Below are 22888 nucleotides of genomic sequence, written 5' to 3' on the forward strand. Positions count from 1 at the left end.
CATTCTTCTTGAAATTCTTGGTGCGAGGAGCCATCCTAATCAAAACCGTTATGATGTAGACAGAAGAGTCTAGAGGTGACTCACCTGAACTCTCCCTTGTTGTTAGTGACTCGGTCAGAAGGGCAGTACGGCGCAGACATCTCAAGGACCACCAACTCCATCTGCCGAGAACTGTTGCCACGGGAACTCATCACTAAACACTCCCAAGTACCAGCAAGGCCCACGTCCATGTTAGCGAGGATGACCTCACTGGTGGAGAAATAAAAACAGGAGTCATGTGACTTGAATTTTAGGAACATTAGATATGTTAATCTACTTTGTAGAAGTCACATAAGGGTGGATTAGAAGTGAGGAGGTAGCGCTTCAATGAGATTTAAAAAGGATTTTAGGGTTAACCGAATTGGAGTGATGACATGATTTTTGGGTGGCTATGGATTATTTGAAGGATTTAATGATCATAATGTGTGGGAAATTCAGATTTACAAGGATTAAAAAAAAGATGTACGTATATGAACAACCATTCAGCTGTGGACGCCATACAGCTCGCTTTTCACATTATGATTTTCTTACATTACTAGAAAAAGGTCAGTCGCACACATTATGAAGAAATCAGTCATTTGTGAAAAGGTACATTTATCAACCACTGACCTACATACAAAGTAGCACCGCATCATTACGTGGAAAAAAGAGCCAGCGGACTCATAAGGAACATTTGCGCTTGCCGGCTGATGTTTAACAAACTGAGATAAACTTTCAATTAGTCCTTCTGTGCAATAAATGTTTCAAAGTTGGCAGGGAAGCTTAAACAGACTTTTATAAAATGTGACCCCAAATAATTGCAAGAACTTTGATGAAAATGCCTTTGCCGACTAAACAGAGGACTTTTTGAGTGGAGACCGAGAATGTAGTTCAGTGGCACATTACTTTACTCAGTAACACGGTTTTACAAAATGACCATCATTACCGCCTAAAGACAATATATTTTTACAAGACAAAATGAACATTGCAAAAGTAACACGTTACCGCCCAACACTAGCAAGGGCATCATTTTTTGGCAATAATACTTCCCAACCATTTTCTTGCTCATTTTGTACAAGATTACGCTGATTAAAAATGGAAGGGATTAAAAGGGATACATCCAAAGTGTCTGCTGCAGCTTGCTTGCCACGGGGCTGTAAAATGTTTGATTAATGAAACATGACTCACAGGATGGTCCCACTGCTACTGCTAGTACAGTTAATACTGCGAATTTGGCCTAGCACCATTACTCAGCAGGAGACTAGCCCAACCATTGGGGCCTCAGGGGGTCTAGGGCTGTTACGCTCACTGCGAGAAATGCAAACAAATCATCTTAACACGACCGCAGCGGCAAATAATGCACCCTAATTACGTGGCGCGGCGCGAGGAGGGACCTGAAGGCGAAACCAAAGACACCCAAACAATGACTAAACAAAAACATCACACTTTAGCCTTAATCGCCAAAAGACTACACGATTGTTTGACGTCTCGTGTGGCTGCTTAGCCCAAAGCGGCCACACGAGTTGAATGAAATAGCCTGAAACATGTGGAGTTCACCTTCAAAGAGGTCACTTGACTCAGACTTTGGCATCACTGCTTGCGCTGCTGCAGCCAGTGTGACAAATCCAGACACGGGGCCTTAAGCCACGTACTAAATCTTGTGTACTCGGTCTTTCCCCTCCGATGGGACATGCGAGCATGCGAAGCTTAATAACTCAGAGGACATTGATCCAAGGTGACAAACATCAACAGGGGCCGCTGTGACTCATCAATTGTTCACCGTGGTTGAACAAGCGTGCAAAATGACCATGTGTTAAACAACAAGTCCACGGGGATTCAAGTGTTTATTTGTTGACTTAATGAAGAAAGGAAGTCCGATCTGTAACTAACACCACGCAACCGTCTCAGGTGCAACACTAAGCAAAAGTGAGGCTGATATTTGTGTTGGTCCTGTAAGACACTCAAAACACATGAAAATGTCTTTTGCTCCTGCTAGAGAATTGCAGATGGGAAACATTTCAGGTTCCAGGAAGAACATGGGCTTCACTTGGGGGAACAAACTGCATCATTTGTGTATAAATACAGGCCATTCTTAGTAGGACCTTGGAGAATAATAAAGAATTCACCAAGTCCGATGTATCTGCCATAACAAAATTGCCCGCCTACAAATTTGGCTTTGTTGAAGCACACATACAGTGCTAAACAAAGTTACTACCATTCTTTTTTTCTTTTTTGAACTGTTCATCAGCTGGGATGACTGAGCGCCTTCTGATCCCCTGCCTGGTTTGATACCTTCCCTTGTCTCCTTCCTTTTCAGGAAAGGAGCCAAAGGAGTGTTACCTGCGCTGTGGGACGGATGAAAAGCTTGAGCTGGCAAGCGTCCACCATGTGCATGGTTCCACCTTATTTGTCATAACATTGAGGCAGCTGGTGACAAGTTGGGAGCATGTCTGGCACAGCAACTTTCTCAATCCTCTGTCTGCGTTGACAGGATTGGAAATAAAATAGAAGCAATATCAAAGGATGAATGATTTGTGATGTCTTGCTTTTCCTGCCACCCTGGGCCAGTACAAGTTGTGAATTTGAGATTTTACATCACTGCAAGATTTTCTAATCACAAGACCAAACTGTGAATTTTGAGCTAGTACAGGAAAACTAATGTGGGGAGGGAAATGATAAAAAAATAAGTCATTTCAATGCACATCAACACTCGTGTAAGTCTCATCAATATTTACTTTAGAGGAGGAAACGAATACAATTGCTTGTAAGCGACAGGAATATCCGAAAAGCACGTGTCAATTTTCGACTTAACTTTGTAGCAACAATTATGTTTCAGCATCTGTGATCAGCAAGAGCTACGGGTGGCTTGCAAGGCCAAGCTCTCTCGGGATTGGCTGCAGATTGCTCGGGGACGTTGGCCCACTGCCAAGTCAATTCTTTCCTGCGCTTTCAGATCCTTATCCAGGGCACCAATAACTAAAGTTAAATCCCAGCTACTTTAGATGATTGAGAGATATAGGAGGACGCTAGGTGTGTGTGCGCGTGTGTGTGTGTGTCTGTGTTCTTTACATACATTATCTGTGAGCTGCAAATCAGTTTTACGATGTGGACTGGATTGTGTTTTTCATTCAAAAGGGGTCTATAAAGTGAGCTTTGTGGCTCATCAAGTCCTTATGCCTCGCTACTTCTACTGCAGTAACAAGCCGAGAGGAACATAGACGACTCGTGAACGTCACCTCATCATAGAGAGCTGTTAACACATCACGATTCATGTCTGTGCAGTGTACACCACTTTCGCAGACGTAATGAATAAATGTAGACTGTCCGTTGCATTGTTATGGAACATTTGAGGCTCTATTTTCTTTTTTTAAAGGACGTCATGTCCGCAGTTGGTTGTGCTTCATTTCGCCTCGGAAATGCACCTCGTGAAACTACTGAGCAGACTCAGTGGCTGCTACAGCGATGAGTCCTGATTTCCAAGCAAACTTTTCAAATGTCATCCATTTACATTTTCTCGACTCACAAATGATCTGTGCTGTTGGTTGTACCTGGTCAGCAGACAACAGTCATGCAGCAAGGTTTCTTCCACGTAAACACCTCGGTCCTCTTGCGTGGTGACAGTGTGGCCATTGTGATGCCACTGCAGCTCAAGCGAAGCGTCCAAGTAAGTGACAGTGCACTGAAGAGGCAGACGGTCTCCCTGGAAAACCAGCTGCCTCTGGGAAGGGATCAAATGAAAGAGGGGTACCTCCAGAGCTCCATCTAGGAAATGAAGAGAGGAGAAAATAGCAATGGAAGCATATCAAACATCTCTTCCATGTTGTGCATGAGCTTAAGTTGGGCATCCTGGTGATGAAATGGATGGAAATGAAGACTTGCTGTGGAGAATATGTCTGTGGACTGAATTTTGACAAATGCAGCATCAAAAGCATTATTCTAATCCATCCTTGCCTCATAGCATGCAAAAATCAAGGCACCGTGCCCACAAAATAGCATTCCGTCAAGGTCATCCTCATCCCCTGTCATTCTCACATGATGTTGCTGCAAGAGAAGAGGAGCAGCTGATAAAAGAGAACAGCCTTGAGCACTCCTCTAGACTCTCCTTGACTCCAAGCATGTACGTACATAACAATGGAAGGCCGTCATCAATACCAATTGACGTTGGATTCCTTCTAGTATTTTGCAAGCATGCTCCCTTTTTTGATAACGATGATGAGGATTAAGATGCATACTAGCATGAGTAACATATTAAAATAAAAAATGCAAGTGCAGCACACATTGTGATATTTTTGTGCTCTCCGACCATTGACTGTCCGTTTTATTTATGAACCAGGATTAGCCTCAAGCTCCGCCAGCAAATTGTACCACCTTGGGAATTATTTCAGAGGGTGTTCAATACAAGGCTAGACATTTCCTTGGACACGCTCCAAAGAGCAACACAGTCATTGCCTCCACTTGTATGCAATGGTTTTTGGCCCTTGCTGCTAGGCCATTGGACGTATGCTTCATAAAAGTCGTCTATACTGCAAAACACTTGTTTAAAAGAGACTTTCAGGAGCATTCCTAAATATTTGCAGCAGTATTTAGCAAAACGATTTAGCTATTATAGAATAATAGTACGATTTGGGGACGTCTGTTTATATACCAAGTGTGAGGGAATTTTTGAGAACAAATATTTGGGAGGTCAAGGCTCTCAAGTTCTGTATATTGTTCAGCATCAAATCAAACTCTTCTTTCTCTCTCTCTCTCTCTCTTTCCGTCCCTCTCGCTCTCATCCTCAAACCCGACTGACACTTTATGTAACACATAATGGGGCATTCTTGGTGATGACAATTATTTTACCGCCCTCTGTTGCAACGTTCCATTGTATCTTGGACTTTGTGTAATCATGCTAGTAACAGACTGCACAACCAACAATTTGGAGTTAGCCAAATGCTGCTGCTTTTGAAGCCTTGTATTTTTGCGTCGGACACTGCCGAAGTAAAACACAATGATTGGTTTGGTGCAGGTGAGGTTGTGTCAAGGAGAGACAACAAAGTCGGACATAGTGCTGTTTGTGAGAGCATAAAAGCATATCAGTGTGCCTTTCGTCTATAGAAGAATCATTCACTCTGACAAGCAAACGTTGTTATTATACAGCTAAAGAGTTCCCTTTGGAGCATGACTGATGATATTGTTGATACTACATTTAGAAATTAAAAGTCTGCAGTAATAAACTGGTGACTATTTGACCACACTTTGGCAGAGAACTATTCAACTTGAATGTGCATGCTGAAAAGATGTCAAATTCACATTTAGCTGTCTACATGATACATGCATCCACATATATCATATGTGCATATCCTCTTCAGGCTGAAGTACCCAGAGAGAATCTAGGCAAGCATGGGGAAAACGTGTAAACTTCACACAGGAATTCAAATGATGAGATTTAAACAAAGGTCAAAAGTGCGAGGTGTTTGCCTACGTGAAACCCAGGGGAAAATTGCTACAGTCATATTTTTCACGACGTCCATTTGTACATTGATTGATTCAAATGTACTGCCCGGAGGGCTTTTAATCGTTGAGGTTCTACTATATTGTGGCAATGATTGATAGAGGGCAAAAAGCGTTTTGTTTGTTGTTGCCCCAGTCCCGCCCCCACTCAACCCTCTCCATGCACTTTATAATTTGACATTGGCGGTGGTTAGTAACACACAATTTCCTCAGCTCTCACATTCCACTGATAAAAAGTACAACTTATCCCATAAGGCCACGCTTCTGCAGAGCGAGACTTGGCTCATAACACAGGGGACCTGTGGGATAGATATGGGAATATTACCGTCAACTGCTCGGCTACCAGCCTCGTGTGCGAAGCAACAGAGTGAAACAACTTTTTCAGATACCACTTCAACAATTTTGCTCGTCTAACGTGTAGCTGAAATAAAACCATCTTGAGATCACAAACGCGGCCATTAGTGGGATTTCTCACTATCAGCTTCATACTGTTGGCGGTACACAACATATTTGGGCGTGGTTAGTCTTCATTCTCCTGATTGTCAAGGGCTTTATGCTGCCCGAGGCATTTATTCAGCAGTTTCTCACTGGAATCCATTCTTGCTCTTTTATCCGCGGTTCTGAGTTCCCAGCCAACCTCCTTCCTTTCTTAGTGTACAGTTTCGGGACGCTGAAGTTTCAACATTATGCCCAAGTCTGACGCCATTGGAAAAATGCATCAATGCATGGACAACCATGTCGCTCAACGGACGTACCGGCCCGAACAATACCGTGAGCTGAGAAAAAGAAAATAGATGAAAGTTGAGTGACCCACTTTCTTATGCTGGGTCCAGCCATGCAAGTGAGAGATGATGTGCCATTGAGCCAGGAGTTGACCGAGCAGATGGCACGAGCAGAAGGACCAGCGGGTGAAGATTGTCAGGCTCAAGAGTTGGTGAAGGCCAGGCAACGTTACCAAATGTTGGGCTTTATGCTTTGGTAATTGTTGCCAAAGCACAATGTTTGATTTGTGTGGCACTTCAAAGTGTTTTTTTTTTCTCTCAATCGCACTTATTATTGCGTCGCAAAGAGGGCTTGATTGTTTTAGGATGCTAGTTAAGTTTAACGATGTAGGCTAAATTATTTTCATGATGCAAATGACCCTTTTAGCACCGCCTGTACAGTTAATGGGTTCATGACGATGACAATTTGACTCTGGAATTTCCATTATTTTCTAATGGAAAAGCAGTTTGTTAGCGTAGTGGACGATCAGAACGGAGGCGCTTACCACATGTGAGCTGCTGTCCTCTGAGATTGCGAAACTCCAGGCCGTGGAGATGGGTGGGAAACATGCATAGCGTGTCATTGCCAATCCTCACTGAGTTGCTTCGGGCCCACAAGAGAAGCCATTTCAGCTGACAGTCACAGAATAAAGTATCTGTCCTGAAGTGCCTGGCGAAAACAGCAAAATGCAGTTACAAACCTGTTAGTCAAAAATAATATTTCATATTACACTCTTCATCAATTGTTAATGCCCAGTTCCATTTGTGGTCCGCATTCTTAAGCAGCATCAGAATGGGCTCTTGGCTCTACAAATAACTACAATTCATTTTACATATTGTAATTGACTGTGGAAAACAGTTCTTTTGCAGGTCATCTGAAATGTTGTTTAAAAAAAAAGAACCATAATAAAATATGTATCGAGCGGGGGTGTTTCTCTTGAAAAATTGTGGGCTGCTGTGTTTGTAATGAGCAGAATAATGCCGCCCAGAGGAATAGTCTCACGTTGGTACTTAAACTGCATACTAAATTAGATGAGATTGAATCAACTATGGTTGCAGCCAAGCAGTGCATACTATTTCACCTCAATTGCTTCAACAAATGACAACAAGAAATTCCATACAATCTACTGACTGATTCTTCTGATTGCATTCATCCTTAATAAACGTATGTAGATATTAAGCGAACGACCCAGATTTTCAGATCTAAATTCTTATCAAATTTTCTTACAGTACTCTTAGAGCCACTAGGTGTGAGAAGAGTCCAACTGTCAACGTGGAGAAGATATTCCCAGATAAATTCCTGCAAGCAGAAAAAGACACTTTTCAGCCACATAGGAGAAATAGTTCTACAACATCCATCCATCTATCTGTCCATCTTCTTAGATCCTCAGCAGAGAAGCATTCCCTCCTCACTCCAGCCCCCCGAGGAACACAGTTTAATGCCAAGTTTAAGAATAATAATACAGTGATGCAATCTCAACATCATTATTACCAATAGAAAGACAACTTACAATTTGAAAAGATTGCCCAGATCGAGAAACATTTCAGGGGAGAGGCAGCCTATTCTGTTGTTGGACAGGTCCCTGGAATGACAAAAGAAGGCCATCGTAAAACACATTGGCAAAATATGTACGTGTTGTAGGTGGTGAGTGCATCAAGGTTTCCTTGTGCCCTTCCGCTATGCATTTTCTGCTTCTTTCCCTCAAACGCCAGCTTAAGCAGTTGGGCCTTGTGTGGAACAGAGCACTGTGCTTCTGTCGTCTAAAAATACATTTCTCCGAGTGAAAAATCATTTTATGCCCATTCCTGTGGAGGTGCCAAATGTTAAGTCCAGTTTCAAAGCAAAGGAGAAACACAACAATAATAATCCTTGCCCATCTCGAGCTCAAATATGTATACATGCAGAGGGGGGGGGTTGCACATCTATGGATGTGTGCCCTCATGCTCTGTAATTAAAGAGCAGCTTTGCTGGAGCAGCTGTGGGAAAATAAGCAGAGCATTCACATAATCACCAGTTGGGGAACACTTAAATTAACACTTTGCTTCTCCCTGAATTCAGAAACACAAAGACAAGTATGCACGCACACACACAATAACCAACTACCAACCACAATAACCAATATTATTCATGAAATAACCATTAGACATATGCGCAATGTTCTTGTGCCATCTCAGAGATGATCCTTTCACAGCATCTTCATTCTAACTAATTAGTTCGACATCTGTCCTAGCGAGGCATCTAAAATAAAAGCAGGCAATGTGTGCGTATGTGGTTTCAAAATATTCCAAAGAAGCGACTTCAAACCGATCCATGTTCACACAGACTTGCAAAACAGACACTTGGGAAGAAACACTACCAGCATGACCAACTCTTGAAAACCTTTGCCGGCATCATCTTGTTGGTGGGTGTTTATCATTTTGGAAATATACATATATAATATTGTATGAGTGGTAGAGTCCATCATGCACAATAGAGCTGGCCAATTTGTGTAATTTCCATTTTAGCTCCTCTCAGCCTTAAAAACATTCAACTCGAAAAAGATTCGTAATGTGCCGAGCTGAACGTGTCCAAGGAACTGCGGACAGGCCAAATGCTGCCTGCAGGCTATACGGTATAAAACCTGTGGCTGGAACTTAAAGGATAACATCTTTTCACATTTTCATGCAAGCAAAATTATTAAATTTTAAATTATTATGAAACTGCAGTTCATTTGGACATAGGACTCAATATATATTCTTGTAATCGCCAAAGGCCAAATGAGTTCTTCCCTCGGCTCCTGGAGAAGACCGTGACGAGACTCTATAATACTTACAGTTTCCTCAGAGTCAGCAGACCACGGAAGGCCCAGGGCTCCACTCTGCTTATCAGATTATTCCTCAGATCCCTGAAGAGGACAAACAAGAAGGAGTCAGAGACAACCGGTACAAAAGCAGAGACTGGGAACACATGCTTTCCATGCAAATAGGACTTCATACAAATCATAGTACAGGTAATTGGGATACAAAAAAATAAAATAAAATACCAAAGATGAGGAATAAAATCTTCAAAGAAACGTTGAGGAATATCAAACCTTGCCCATGCATCTTATTCATATTTTTTTTGTGGCTAAAACTGAATGATTGCCTTTTGTGCAGGTAGTGTGGATTTTGTTCCCAATCAGTGACCCTACATGTGTCCTGTGACCAATCCAGTCTGAATGTGAATAGGCTAAGATTGTATAAAAATTGGATGGATGGATAGATGCGTTAAAAAAAAGGAAAATAAAAGAAAGAATAATATTCTGTATAGTGACCAAGTATAAAAATACAGAATTAAATCAGAGATATTATTCTGGTTTTCAATCTATAAAAAAAAAGTACACTCTTGCTATTACTAACCATTTCCTGTTTCCGTAACACCCTGACCACATCCCGGCGAGAGGGAACACACACCGTGGTTTTACTCAAGGACTCTGCGTCAACCACCACCACCACCCAATACAAAAAATAAAAAAAAAAATAAAAAAAAGCAGAACAGTGGCGCTTACATGAAAGAAAATGCACCAGAGCTGACCTCATGACATATATACGCAGATGTCATATGGTAGCCTCTTAGTCCAGTCAGGTCCATCAGCGGGTACCTCTCATCTTTGCTCCATTCTAAATTGTCTTTGATCATGTGCAACATCCAGCTAAAGAGCAAATGGAGGGTGCGGGCCCAGAAGTCATCCATTGTGCCTGCAGCACCTTCTTTCATCTTGACCTGTGTTACCAGCCCTGGGCTGCTTTGCTGAATTAGCAGATAATGACTCCAGTTTCATATCAACTGACGAACTAGAATTGCAAAGGTCAATTCTCTCTGTTTACTGACCTGTATGTATATAAAAACACACACACACACAACTAATGTGACCGATTCCTTTCTGGATCAATACGAGTACCGCAATCACACGCATGCACATTTCTTAATCTTGTGCGGGCTCAGTGAATATTGATGCAGTTATGAGAATATTTACAAAAGGTCAAGTTCCACCCCAAGTAGGCAAATAAAAGTGAAGCCCGCTGCAGGCACTCGGGCGGGCACTCATCCAAATGGAAAGTGACGCTGTATGATATATTTGATTGCCCACACACTTAATGAAATGAGACAATGGAATGCACTCGTTTGTATCACACTAAGATCAGGGTGACTCAAAGGGGGAGGGGGTGGAGCTTGTGGATCATTTGTTTCTTCATAATACAACGGGCCGGCTCTATTTCCGCGGACAGCGCATGTGCATTCGGGCGTAAAAACTGGCGCAACTTGATTTCCGAGGGAGTGCAAGCCTCCTTCAGTGGTCATCTGAAGATGATTGGGGGGGTTTACATGTATTTTTAGAATATCAAATAAAATCCCAGAGGGGCTGAATTGGGGCTGGATATACATACGTTGTCAGTTTGATCATCAAACAATGGATGTGGCTTGACTAATCTGAGCTGTAAGCACACATGTGAGGTGTGTTTTATTACCTGTTGCCAGCCTCTGCATGGGTGCCAAAGTTAATGGTCATCAACTTCAGGGTCAATTCGCACAGATTTGAGGGACTGTGATTTTTATTCTGCACTTTTTGCCAACACAGCTCAGAGACATTTACTCTGGTCGCTTCCCTTAATTAGAGAGTGCTCGCACCACCACGCTTGCTGTAAAAATAACCTTTTAAAAATACATTACGCTCACATAGCTCGAGCTACCAGGTGGGTTATTAAAAGGCATCACTAAGCATTTGTTGAGTGCTTATGTGCTCTGAAATATCTTGCAGTTTTTTTGATGGAAATGTTATCAATTGATGGAAAAAAAAAACGTATATGCTGTATTCGAACAGCCACCGAACCTCATTCTTAGGTTTGATTGAAAACATAGATCAATTTGGCAAGTTCAAAACCTCTGATGTCCCACTTGACAGACAGCTAGGCTAACACAAACCGCAACGCCCAACTGTAAAAAGTCAAGAGCTGGAAGGCAATGTAGAGTCTCTGCACAGAGAGGGAAAACAAATGTGGGCAAATCATGGTGTGTTCCCTTGTAGGCCTGCGTATTGTTTTTCTGCGTGGATGTTAAGTGTGTGGGCTATTTTTTTTCCATTCATCAAGGACAGAATCGGCTTAAGTTGCCTTTATACGTATATTACTGTAACAAAAAAATTTATATTGTTCACTGACAAAGCCCAAGAATGTGCTTTTCTATCCTGAAGAAAAAAAAGAAAAACAGCAAGACCCACAAATAATCAATAAGTACAATCTTTTAGTCACACACAAATAGTCTAGTCATTGCCATTTTGTTATTCTGTTCCTAGACTTAACCTCTGACTCAGGACTTGATATGGATAACCTTCGAGACTCATAGCGGTCGCACAATCATAACAGACAGAATAATGTGGACACTCCAGACTGGCCGTACTCTCATCAATCACTTCCCAAGGAGAAGCAGAGGCGGAATACAATTCGTTACTTCAGACGAAACAAGAGCGAAACTTTTGAAGATGCCTCATCTGGTGCTTCGCAATGAGTTTGCAGGGCGAACAATTGCAAATGCCAGACGCCAACTTCGGAGATTTTTTTTTAGCATCAATTATTACAAGTATTTGGATGTGTAGGCCAGTAAAGGGTCAAAGAGGATCCTAATATCCATGGATGAGTTCAGTTGAGTATTTGGTAGCATTCACATTAAACCTCAAGTCACAATTATTTTGGAGCCTAAAAAGCATAATCGTCAGTATTAATAAAGGCTCTCTGTGTATTAGATAATGGGCTGATGCACCCAGTGTCTAATATGCTGTTTGTGCCAGTGGGTCCCACGGTAGCAAAGCGTGAACAAAGCTTGTCACTGTTCACTGCTCAGTTAGTTTTGCCATTTCATCATGGGTTCCCACCACACAAAACTCATTGTTAGAGTGCCAGTGAGGAAGCACATTGTCTTTCATTTTTACTTCTATCGTCTTTCTACTTGATAAACCTTTCAAATTTGACAAAATGATTGCGTTAGAATAGCTGGATTTTTTCTTTTCGTCCCATTCATTTTTCTACATTAAACACAACACAACCCTTCTTTTTCTTCATCTTTCCCTTCTTCCTTTTTTCATTCCATTATTAATTTTATTATAGAGACTTGACTTTTTTCAATGAATAGAAATTGAAAGAGCAGCGTTGACTTTCTATTGAATCAGTATCACAATTTCCCATGGTTGTCATGCCAGGTCTGTTTGCTTTCCAGGAACAACCCAAGCAAAAGGAGCCCACAGTAGCAGGTTGAATGGTGCAATCGCACACACACACGCGCACACACACACATGCACTATTAAAGCCGTCAATCCATTGCCAATTTCTTTTGATCCCGTCATGCAGCCAGCCAAGCAGACAACTCCAATGTGCCAGACCAAGGAACAGTTGGCAGTCACTTTTGCGTACCTGGCCAGGCATCAAGTGCATTGACAAATGTAGCCAAATGCTCCAAACGGCAAAAGAAAATAATGGTCTACTGCTCTCTGTGCTGTCACTTGGATCTTTTTTTCCACATTTTTTACTTTTTATTTCCCTTATCCCTTGGGACCAGTTGGTCTCCGATCGGGCTGTCACCCAGGCCTGACCCGGCTTAATTTCTGAGATCAGATGAGAGAGTGGCAAGGCTGGAAGATGAATTCATTACTCTATCATCCAATAAGATAAAGGGATGGCTTTTGAAAATTTAAAACATGGGCCACCTTGCCACTGAGTGGCTGTTTCACTTCCCCACTTTTGGCAGCGAGTGCGAGAAGCTATCAGAGCAGGGTACGCGAAACAAATATTACTCAAGTGCACAACATTGTCACAGATCATCAAATCAAAGTAAGTGGCCACACCAAAGTATATACTACATCTGTAATAGGACAGAATTAAGAGTAGAGTACATCCATTGTCCTACTTCCTCGTCATCTCCAAATGTCATCCAGCCAGATAGAGAGGGAGGGAGGGATGGAGGCAGTTCTTGGAGGGCTCCTCAAAGGTGAAAGCAATCAATTGGCTGACTCGAGGGGTCAGGCATGAGTAGGAGCACAGTCATCATAGATCTCATCATCAGGCAAGTCTCCTGGGACATTACATAAAGTGTCGTCGTATTTGCGGACAAGGTTTGCACACTGTCCAAGCTCCCGCGTTCTGCACTACATTAGACCTCAATATGATCTATTTTAAGACATTTACTGTAGCGATTGAGGTTAAGCGCTGGGGCGAAAGGGTGGAAATGACTGGCAATCCTCCTGCAAGTCGCACTCCTAATTTTTACTATGTCTTCCTTTTGGCTTTCTACAGCTTCAGTACAATGACAGCTATAGTGGCACTCAGGGGAGGACAAAACAATAAAGTGAGCTTGATTTAGGTACTTACAGTTTTTCCAAAGCTGCCAAGCCATAGAAGGAGCCGTTCCTCAGCACAGCGATCTTGTTGTTACTCAGATTTCTGGTCAAGGGCAAACTATGATTAGAAACGAGGTCAGCATAAACAGTGACAAGTATGAGCAGATCACAAAAATGAGCGTATTCAAAATATTAGGAAATTCTATTGCGAGTATGTTGCAAATGATCATTTAGGACTCTGGAGTCTAGTCTACTAGTTGACGTGTCTGAGCTTTTTATGAGCAATGATGGGTAATCATGCAGAAACCCTATCCAAGAATCCAATCTTTTTATGTAGTCCTAAAATGCTACAAAGGCAGGAAACATAGACACAATCTGGGTGTAAATATACGTATGGAGCACAAGGATGGTTGGATGCAAGAGGTCTGCACATTTATCTGTTTTTTTTAATTGAATTATGTATTAATAGTTTCGAACTCTTGTCATACAGAAAAGAACACAGAGCCACGCAAGCCTTTTAACAGCTGAAATGAAGATCATTGGAAATTGGCAGCAGCATTGATACCTGAAGCTACACCTTTAATCCATACGATACATTACCATATTAATATATAATCTGTACATAACTGCTAGCCAGTGTAAGACATAAGTACCAAGGTTGGAGTTTGTGGGCATAACATTTTGTGCGCCTCAATTAAACGATATTACTTTGGCAGTTTTATTAAATTGAAAACATTTTATGTGCAGATGACTGGAATAAAAAATGACGGTAAGGTAAGACAGGCAAGCTATTTAATGTCACTTCTCGTGATGAGTTATAGGGAGATATTGTCTATAAAAGTCCATCAACATTTCCTGTAACTTGTGATACTCGTGTTCTTTTGCCATGAGCTAGCTATATGTAACACGCCAGTTGCATCACTCCTATTAGCATCAGTGAATAAATTCCAAACAGGACCTATAAGTTATGGAAGATGATTACAAATACGAATGTTTTGAGTTTTACACGGTTGGTTTCATGTTTCTTATTCAGCCACATTTACACCAACACAATTGGATTCGACACTGTACAGTGCAGTCTGCAGATGAGTAATAGGATACTTATTCCACTGCCTAGATTAATGTCACTTTAAACATCTATTGAATGGTGTTTCCGGATTTCCTATCTGCTACATATTGATTAAGCGATCAAGCTCTTAAATCATCACGGCAGTGCTGCTTTACTTCTCGGACAGTTCACCCCCCACTGCTATGTCTTCTCCCACTTGCAGTTAATTCAACTCAACTCCACTGTGTTCATTAAGTGGAGCACTTAAGCAACAACCCCAAAGTGCTGTGCATCAAACATAATTCAAATGATCATAAATAATAAACAAAGTATTTTTAACAAAGCCCAATTCCAATGAGGTTGAGTGATGACACTTAAAGCTGGACTGTAGACACAAAGTCCTCACTCAGCTTAAGCACCCACCACCATTTCAGCTTGTGTCAGCAAAATGATATCGCCGTGCATTTCCATGTGGGCCCGCCTCAAAGTCTCCCTTTTCATCAGACTGTAATAAAAAAATGATTGTCCTTTGGGTCAAATGGAAAATCTATTTTTCAAAGAGAACATGTATGTGATTTAAATTGCATTTGTATTCAAGATGAGAAGTGAGATAGATGATCCGACATTTCCTTAGGAGGTTGCGATCGCTGGTGTGCACCAAGATGTTTAGTCGACTCATTTACTTTGCTGTTGTCTGCTAGTCTTGTGTGTTATTTTTGATTACATTTGAATTTCAAATTGATTAGAACTTTACATGTTAGAACTTTCACTGGAGCATAGAGAGGGTTACTGGATGTCATAATGTGTGCAGATGTAATCAAGTACTTATTATGGCGGATAGGAGCGATCAAAATCACTTGTAATTGATGAATATTTAAGGAAGACGCGACCTTGGTTAAGCATTGTTGTGATGTAACGATTACAACAAAAATGTTGATTGTTTGTTGAGCTTTTATTTCTTTGGTGTTATTTTGTATCTTCTTTTGAAATGATCAATGTGTCATTCTGAATACATTTGGAAACACCACACTGGATGAAGTGGAAGAGAGCCCAAAATCAGAAAGCAACAGTTATATGTTTTCGTTTTTGTTGATCCGGACATCAATATCCCACTCGGGCCTTGTCAACTCCGTTTTATTTTCCACACAAAGCTCTCTGACTTCAGATGTTTTAAACCAATAAATAGCAGCATGAAGCAAAATAGATATGGTAAGAAGGTGCTGACAGGGTCAGGCTCCCCAAATACATTTTGTGAAATTGAAAGCTGAAAATGCATTTCAAAGAAAACACCACAATCCTTTTGAGATGTATGTTGTGAATGTGAAATCATCAGATAGATTGTTCTGTCACTAGGATTCATTCTTCCCATTCCCCGGACACCTACACCTCCCTCTTTGGACATCCTTCACAGGGACAGGACAGGCATCCTCTGTTTGAACAAACTCAAGCGTGTCATCAAGTGCTGTGGATGTGTGTGCGTCCGTGCGTGCGTGCCGGCCACACTACTCAGGCACGTAGCGCACGCACGCACGCACGCACGCACGCACGCACGCACGCACGCACGCACGCACGCACGCACGCACGCACGCACGCACGCACAGGGATCTGCCTAATGTCCAGGAAATGAATGGAATAACATGATTGATCATTACGTAAACAAAGCCACTTCTGGGTATCCGTCCAACTCATTATTTACATTGTCAATTATGTTCTGTGCGGATAAAGTGCAAAGAAAAAGAGAGCGGTTCAGAATTATAGGATCCTGTGGATTGCAGTTAATGGACTATTCCAGCAGGAGCTGAATTTACTAGAAACAAAAAATGTTGACTCAATGTTGCAAGTGTTGCATGTGTTTTACTATTGAACTTTGTGTTAACCTCCATTCATCTATCCACGCATGCATTCCAAACACTAGAACAACCCGGATTTTGAAACTACAAGAACTACCAGCTGTCATTTTGACAACTTACACTCTGTTGTGCTCTGACAATGACCTCATCACCTCAAATGATCACCACTTGTGTCAAATAAAGGTATTTATCTGCATGATAATGGGAAAAATAGTCACGTTCAGGTTAATGTCCGTCAAGCCGTCCAAATGGGAGACAAGTTCAATCTATGTCGGTTCTCCGTTTAACAGGAGCTCAGGCTTCCAATTTGTCCTGGCTACAGCTGGGAGACGCACTGTGTGGTCTGACTGAAATGTAGTTAATCTAGAAAAGAGGCTGGCGGCCATGCAGCGGAGACACCCAGCTGTATTATTACACAAGAGCAGAAACCAAAATAGCAACCGACACCATCCAACACGGCCAATCATGAGGAGCGCGAGGAGAGATCACAATGTTAACTATTACAAACATTTGGATCCGCCAGCAGCTCCAGACACTTTCCCCCAACCGCCAAATGTTGTGTTATTCTAAAAGAGAGTTAAAAGGCACGGCCAATGAAAACAGCATATTTTATATCAAGCAGCACTGAAGTTGGATGGGAAAGTGACATTGCTTCAAGGGTTGGTTACCTAGGAGAAGTACTTCATCTCCCAGCCTGGACATGATAAGTGAGGCCCATCTGCCAGGGATGCAACCCATCAAAACGGAAATTCCCAAGTTGTTTATTCAAGTGCTAGAGAATGAGGCGACGGGGAATTTCGGCGAATAAGGTGACTCCTTTTTGACTGATTAACCTCATTCTGAAGAGCATTTGAATTGTTTCTCAACAAGCGGAGTCAGTTGAATTTACTTGTGTTTAGTGCACATCGTGCAAAGTGACATACGACATTAAAAAGTCAATGTAATAGTTTCGATTCAATTGCATCTCCAAAACGGCAATTTTTCAAATGGTGTCTACTTCTGTTTTGCATAGCAAGTCTTTTTTTTTTTTTTTTAAATCAAAGAACAAATGAAAAATAATACGCCCCTAACACGAGATGGCAGAAGATACAATACATCTGTAGTAGGTCCTGTCTTTCTGCAAGTACTGTACATCAGCTTTGTGGCCCAGAAATCACATTGGTTCAACATCTCATTATTATTTCAGTACTTTTTGTGACCTTTTCATTATGAATGACGATGATTCGTGATGGACTCTCTGCATATTCCCACATTCCAAAAAATGTCAATGTTACGTTCATCAAAAATGATATTCTCTCCGTGTGTCAATCATTCGTATCATTTCAATGCATATCCAAAGTATTGTACAAGCCAGATGCTTTACAATGGAGCAAAAGAAGGACGCAAAGGAAGAAGCGTGGGAGTCACGTGAATGTAAATTATTCACAGCCACTAAGCATGGAGCTTTAAAGCACTTTACACTCCATAGTGCTCAGCCAAGTCTACTTATTCGTGTATCAAGGGACAAAATCGTATGCCGCATCATTTTCGCTACAGATCCTCCTTGGTGGATAGATAGGTCATTGTCTGTTTATTGGCCTACTCGGAGAGGAACACAGAAACTTGGAATCTTATTTTGCAATGCATCTGTTTTATTTGTTTTGTTTTTTTGCAAAGTCAGCAGAAGTTTGATCTTTGCTGGTGGCATATTTACTCGTGTGCGTGCGTGTGTAGTATTTTTTTTTTTCTTTCACGCAACACCGCTTCTCTGTTGGATCAGTGATGTGATGATCCGATTAGCCTGGCTTTGCACCATCCTCCATTTTATTCATTCATTACTTGACTGACTTGACACTTGATCAAGCTGATCTGTGCATTTTTTTTTTTTAAATCAACTGTGGCGTGGCCTTGCACGACTTTGATCACGGGTGTTTTACTTGCTTGTTGCGAGTGTCACTCCAGCCAGAAATGAAGTGTGACATTACTCGTATGAACGAGGGCAAAAGTGCCACTTTCTTCATTTCCTAAGCAACAATGGACGACATGGCAACGGCAGCTGCTTTATTCTCGTCATGCCTCGTGTCCTGCCAACTACGGGAGCATCAAGAAGCACACAGCTGCTCGTGAATTTCGCAGCATGTGAACGACTGCGGCGAGCAGCGCTACTAGCGAATTGGGCTTGCCATCTTCCCAGGTAGTTTGGTTCACTGGTTAGAGCTCGATTCCATCAACGTGCAAGGGCCTCGGCTTGTAATTCAAGGTATCGTTGTACTTGGTTGTTTCATTTCAAAATATGAATCTAAATCATCCATTTTCCATAACATGTACCCTTTCTAATCCACAAGCTGATTTACTGCACTTGTTTCTAACGTCGTCCAGCTAAGCGTTATGTTCTTCAAGAAAATCCAGCCCCTGCACTGACGACCAGAACCCACACAGCAGACGACTTAATGCTAAACCCAAAGATCAGGATCAAAAGATTTCTTCTTGCTCTCAAACAGTACTGAAGTAGGCTTTGGAAGAGCTTAGTGTGGTTACGTCAAAGAAGAAACGCAAATCCAGATGAAAATCACTTTCACTCGCTCTGAAAGTGCAGTGGACCAGTTCACCGAGTTTTTACTGCAGTACCGTCACACTGGGGATACGAACGGGCTTAAACAATGAATGACAATAAATTGACTAAACAAAGTTGTTGAAAACAAAATGCTATACTTGACACGAAGTATTCCAATGTATGCAATGACATTAGTCATTACCATAATATCAGTCAATGATACACGACTTCCAGCGAAATACCGTAAAATTTGAGACTGCATTTGCTAGCCAATAAGAGATGACATGGTGAAAGGGTTTACAAACAGGTTTCCCCAGGTGGTTCTCGAGCTTTACTTCAGAGAGCAGCCAAAAATAAAAGCACTCTCCTCAAAGCTGCATGAGGAGACGGAGCAAAAACATTTGTAAGCATCTTTCCTTTACAAGATGTATAGAGATGAAATGAGACAACACGAACGATTCCTTTTGGACTTTTTTTACCAGCCAAATTTAAATGTGTGTCTCAGTCATAAATTCTATGTTTGTTTGACTAAGTGCGATTTGTTTTTCCTCATTCATTTCATTTGGATGTGCACTTTGTGATAGTGATCACAGCAGATTTGAAATCATGGCTATTGTAAAATGTTCCCAGACAATTTCAGTGTTCCAGCATTCTATTAGACACTTGATTTGCGTCCAATGAGTGAGTGTCAGCCACTCCTCATCCAATCTCCCAAAATATGTTGTTCTTCCTCCTGTGGACAAGCTGCGTTCCCTCCCATTACACACACAAGAAGTGATGAAGAAAACTTGAGCCAATTTTTGGTCTTAGCCATTTGGTGGCTTTCTTTCCCATCTGCGCATTACACTCACTAACCACATGTTTTTTTTTTTTTTTTTAGAAGGTCTGCAATTATTTTCAATAAGCTATGGGACGGGTGACTCATGCTGGACACCAAAGTGAGGAATAGGCACCAAGTCCAAAAAGTTCGGAAACTTGAATTGGTGAACATTGGTACAACCACAAGTAAACTCTATTTTGCCTCAAGTACTTGAACAATTTGCATGAAATGAGATGATTTTGCATCCCTTGCTGCCACACACTCCACATACAGTTGGTGAGTGCATTTCCAAAGCACTGCAATCACTCCTCACCAATATGAAAATAAGAAAAAGCAAGTATAAACATGTCCAAAGGGGCAATGGTTTCCACGCTTGGATGCCATGTGTTTGAGTGGTCGCTGAGGAAATGCTTTGACACGCACTTCATTGTCCACGTTGCTTATAAGAGCAGGAGAAAATGACAAGAGATCATTTGGGGAAACATTTGGGAGATTTGTAGTGCTGTCTACAGTTGACATTGGTATGTGCACACTTCCCTGGATATATGTATTTATTTGCACAGCACATCTAAACAAAAGAGTGAGCGGGGAGGCCACTTCAGCCTGACAAAGGTCACATTTCCTAGCGCAGGAAAACTGCTTCCTGGCCAGCCAGAGCAGCCTACCAAGGAATAAGGTGGAATCGTGGCGCTACTCGATTACTGGGTTCCTAAAATCCCAATGCCCCTCGTTTTTTTTTCCTCTGGCACATTAAATGTTCGCAACACTAAAAATTCAGTATAACAATAATATACAATATCATTATACAGTTTGTAATATTTATGATTATTATATCATTTCCATATTAATGTTCCCATTTCCTATACGTTTCCAAATTTAGGAAATCAAATTCCATATTTTCCCATACGTGTGTGCTGTTAAAATATCTCTTGCTATGAAAAAAAGGTCAATCCGCTAAAACGTACTTCCAAATCACTGCATGTATATATTCCAGCATAATTTATGATTTGCTTCCTTTATTTCTACTTTAGGATTTCAATTTCCTCAGCACCTAGAAGCTGCAAAAAGCATCACATTGACAAATGCTAAATACAGAACACAGGCCTTAACCATTGGCCACTTAGCGGAACTAAAGTCCCCTTGGCTGCACAAAAGAAAACTTCAAACTAAATGACTGTAAGCAAAGTGCAAGCATTAATCAGCTGAACTCGCTGTGCAAAATGTTTGGCAGTAATTTATCAATAGCCTTTACATTTCATATTTACTGAAGGCAGAAATACAACTATTTATTAGTGGAGCAGTCAGTCAGTGCACCTGCAGAGAAGCAAGGAACATTATCAACCCCCCTAAGTGTATGAAGTGCTATTTCATCAACAGGAGAGCGCACGGGAGGGGTTCTCACACTTGCAATCAAAGTGTGACATCCACATTTTAATAACTTGCAGTATAATGCAGTTAATATGGTATACTTTAGTCAAAGGCCACCAGAGTTTGCTCTTTTGGGGGTGTCTGACAATTTCATGGTTGGGTTTCAGTCAACCTTAGTAGGTAGAGAGAAAAAAAAAACTACTGCTGCATGTATTTGAAAATTGGAAATAAATTAAATTATATATGTCATTTCTTGCATGTATCATTTTGCCTCCTTACTTACAGTGAGAAGGTCCTGTTCGGCAAAAAGCTCGGGTGCAGTGTCTCCATCAGGTCCACATCATCACACACCACTTTGACTCGGACGTGCTGCCTGCTCAGGTCTTTGGACCTTTCGGTCGAACATTGACAGCTGTCCACGATCAGGTCCGGGCAGTTTCTGTCGGCCACGCTGGAGCCCCACAGCCCGAGCATGGCGCATAGTAAAGTCACAATCGTCATGGTGGAATATGCTCCTTCTCGCGCTCATCTGTCAAGTGGTGTCCTCCCAGCTTGTAGTCCATGGGCTGAAGCCTGTGAAGCCGCGGTGCAGCTCTCACGCCGTCATCTCCACAAAGAGCACTTTTCAAGCGTCGATCGGAAGCTTGGCCAATGTTTGTCTTGACTTGTTTCGTTCCATTCTTGCCATCAACAGCTTCTTAAGTTCCCTTGTGGTGCGCCATGCGTAATGTGGACAGCGCGCTCCAAAAGTATAGACAAACTTTGGCGCACGCACGCCAACCCGCACAGTTTAATGACACATCGAAAGTTTAAAAAGCCTCTCTAATTATCATTGAAAAGGTTTTGTCAGAGCTGCTGGCAACCGCTTCCGCCAGCAGCCTTGGACCAAACTTTTGCCTTCAAAGTCCCTCCCAGCAAATTGAGTGGGCTTGAACGTGCACGGTTCTGAACTTGACGGAACCCAGAAGTCACATGACTTTGCTGTCAGTACATACATTTTGGGACTTAAAATGAAGATACAATTTTCATGATCTATGTTTTGGGTGATTTGGTTTTTATTAGATTTTACTTGGATGTTTTTCTTGCTCTTTTGTCCCGTTATGTTATTGTGTCCACCTCCGGGATTTTTTTTATTTTTTATTTATTTATTTTTTATCTCCTGGGGCTTAAGTCGGGCTTGACTGATAGATACATACATAGGGTTCTGGGAAAATAATTTACACATATATTCAAATATATGCGTAAATTATTTTCACATTTGATTGGATATTCTAAATTTAGAATATCCAATAAAATGTTGCCGGGCCTTAACTGACCTTAACTTGTGTTTACCCATCAGCTCCCTCCCTCAGAGAGGTAACCAGGTGTTTGCTGTTGTCTCATCAGTTGTTACCTAAATGATTTTATTTATTTATTTATTTTTTTTTTGAGTGCACCTGTTTCACTTCCCCGCTTGATGCATTCGGGTCCGCAACCATGACAATCATGTTTCATGACCCATTTATGCGGAAATTGATTCCAAAAGTTCCATCTGATTTTTACTCAACTCCACGTAGCATCCGAGTTTCACTTTTGCAATTGAACTACTGAAATAAAGTTGGATTGAGATGCATCTGGAGAACTATGGAAAATTCATGCTTGAGATAGAATC

At 41.6% G+C, this 22888-nt stretch overlaps 1 protein-coding gene across 1 annotated transcript in view; it reads right to left on the bottom strand.

Moving 5' to 3' along the window:
- LOC125978446 (adhesion G protein-coupled receptor A1) overlaps positions 1–22140 on the bottom strand; it is a 67135-nt gene extending 44995 nt beyond the window's left edge. Inside the window, exons 1-8 of the mRNA XM_049735797.2 lie at positions 21521–22140; positions 13650–13721; positions 9086–9157; positions 7784–7855; positions 7501–7572; positions 6779–6942; positions 3567–3780; positions 85–249 (exon numbers count right to left, since the gene is read on the bottom strand). Of these exons, the coding sequence (XP_049591754.1) occupies positions 85–249; positions 3567–3780; positions 6779–6942; positions 7501–7572; positions 7784–7855; positions 9086–9157; positions 13650–13721; positions 21521–21738 (1049 nt within the window). The 5' untranslated portion in view covers positions 21739–22140. The remainder of the gene's footprint in view (positions 1–84; positions 250–3566; positions 3781–6778; positions 6943–7500; positions 7573–7783; positions 7856–9085; positions 9158–13649; positions 13722–21520) is intronic.
- Positions 22141–22888: the final 748 nt, after the last annotated feature.

The sequence above is a fragment of the Syngnathus scovelli genome, chromosome 12, assembly GCF_024217435.2.
Source record: "Syngnathus scovelli strain Florida chromosome 12, RoL_Ssco_1.2, whole genome shotgun sequence".
NCBI classification, from domain to species: domain Eukaryota; kingdom Metazoa; phylum Chordata; class Actinopteri; order Syngnathiformes; family Syngnathidae; genus Syngnathus; species Syngnathus scovelli.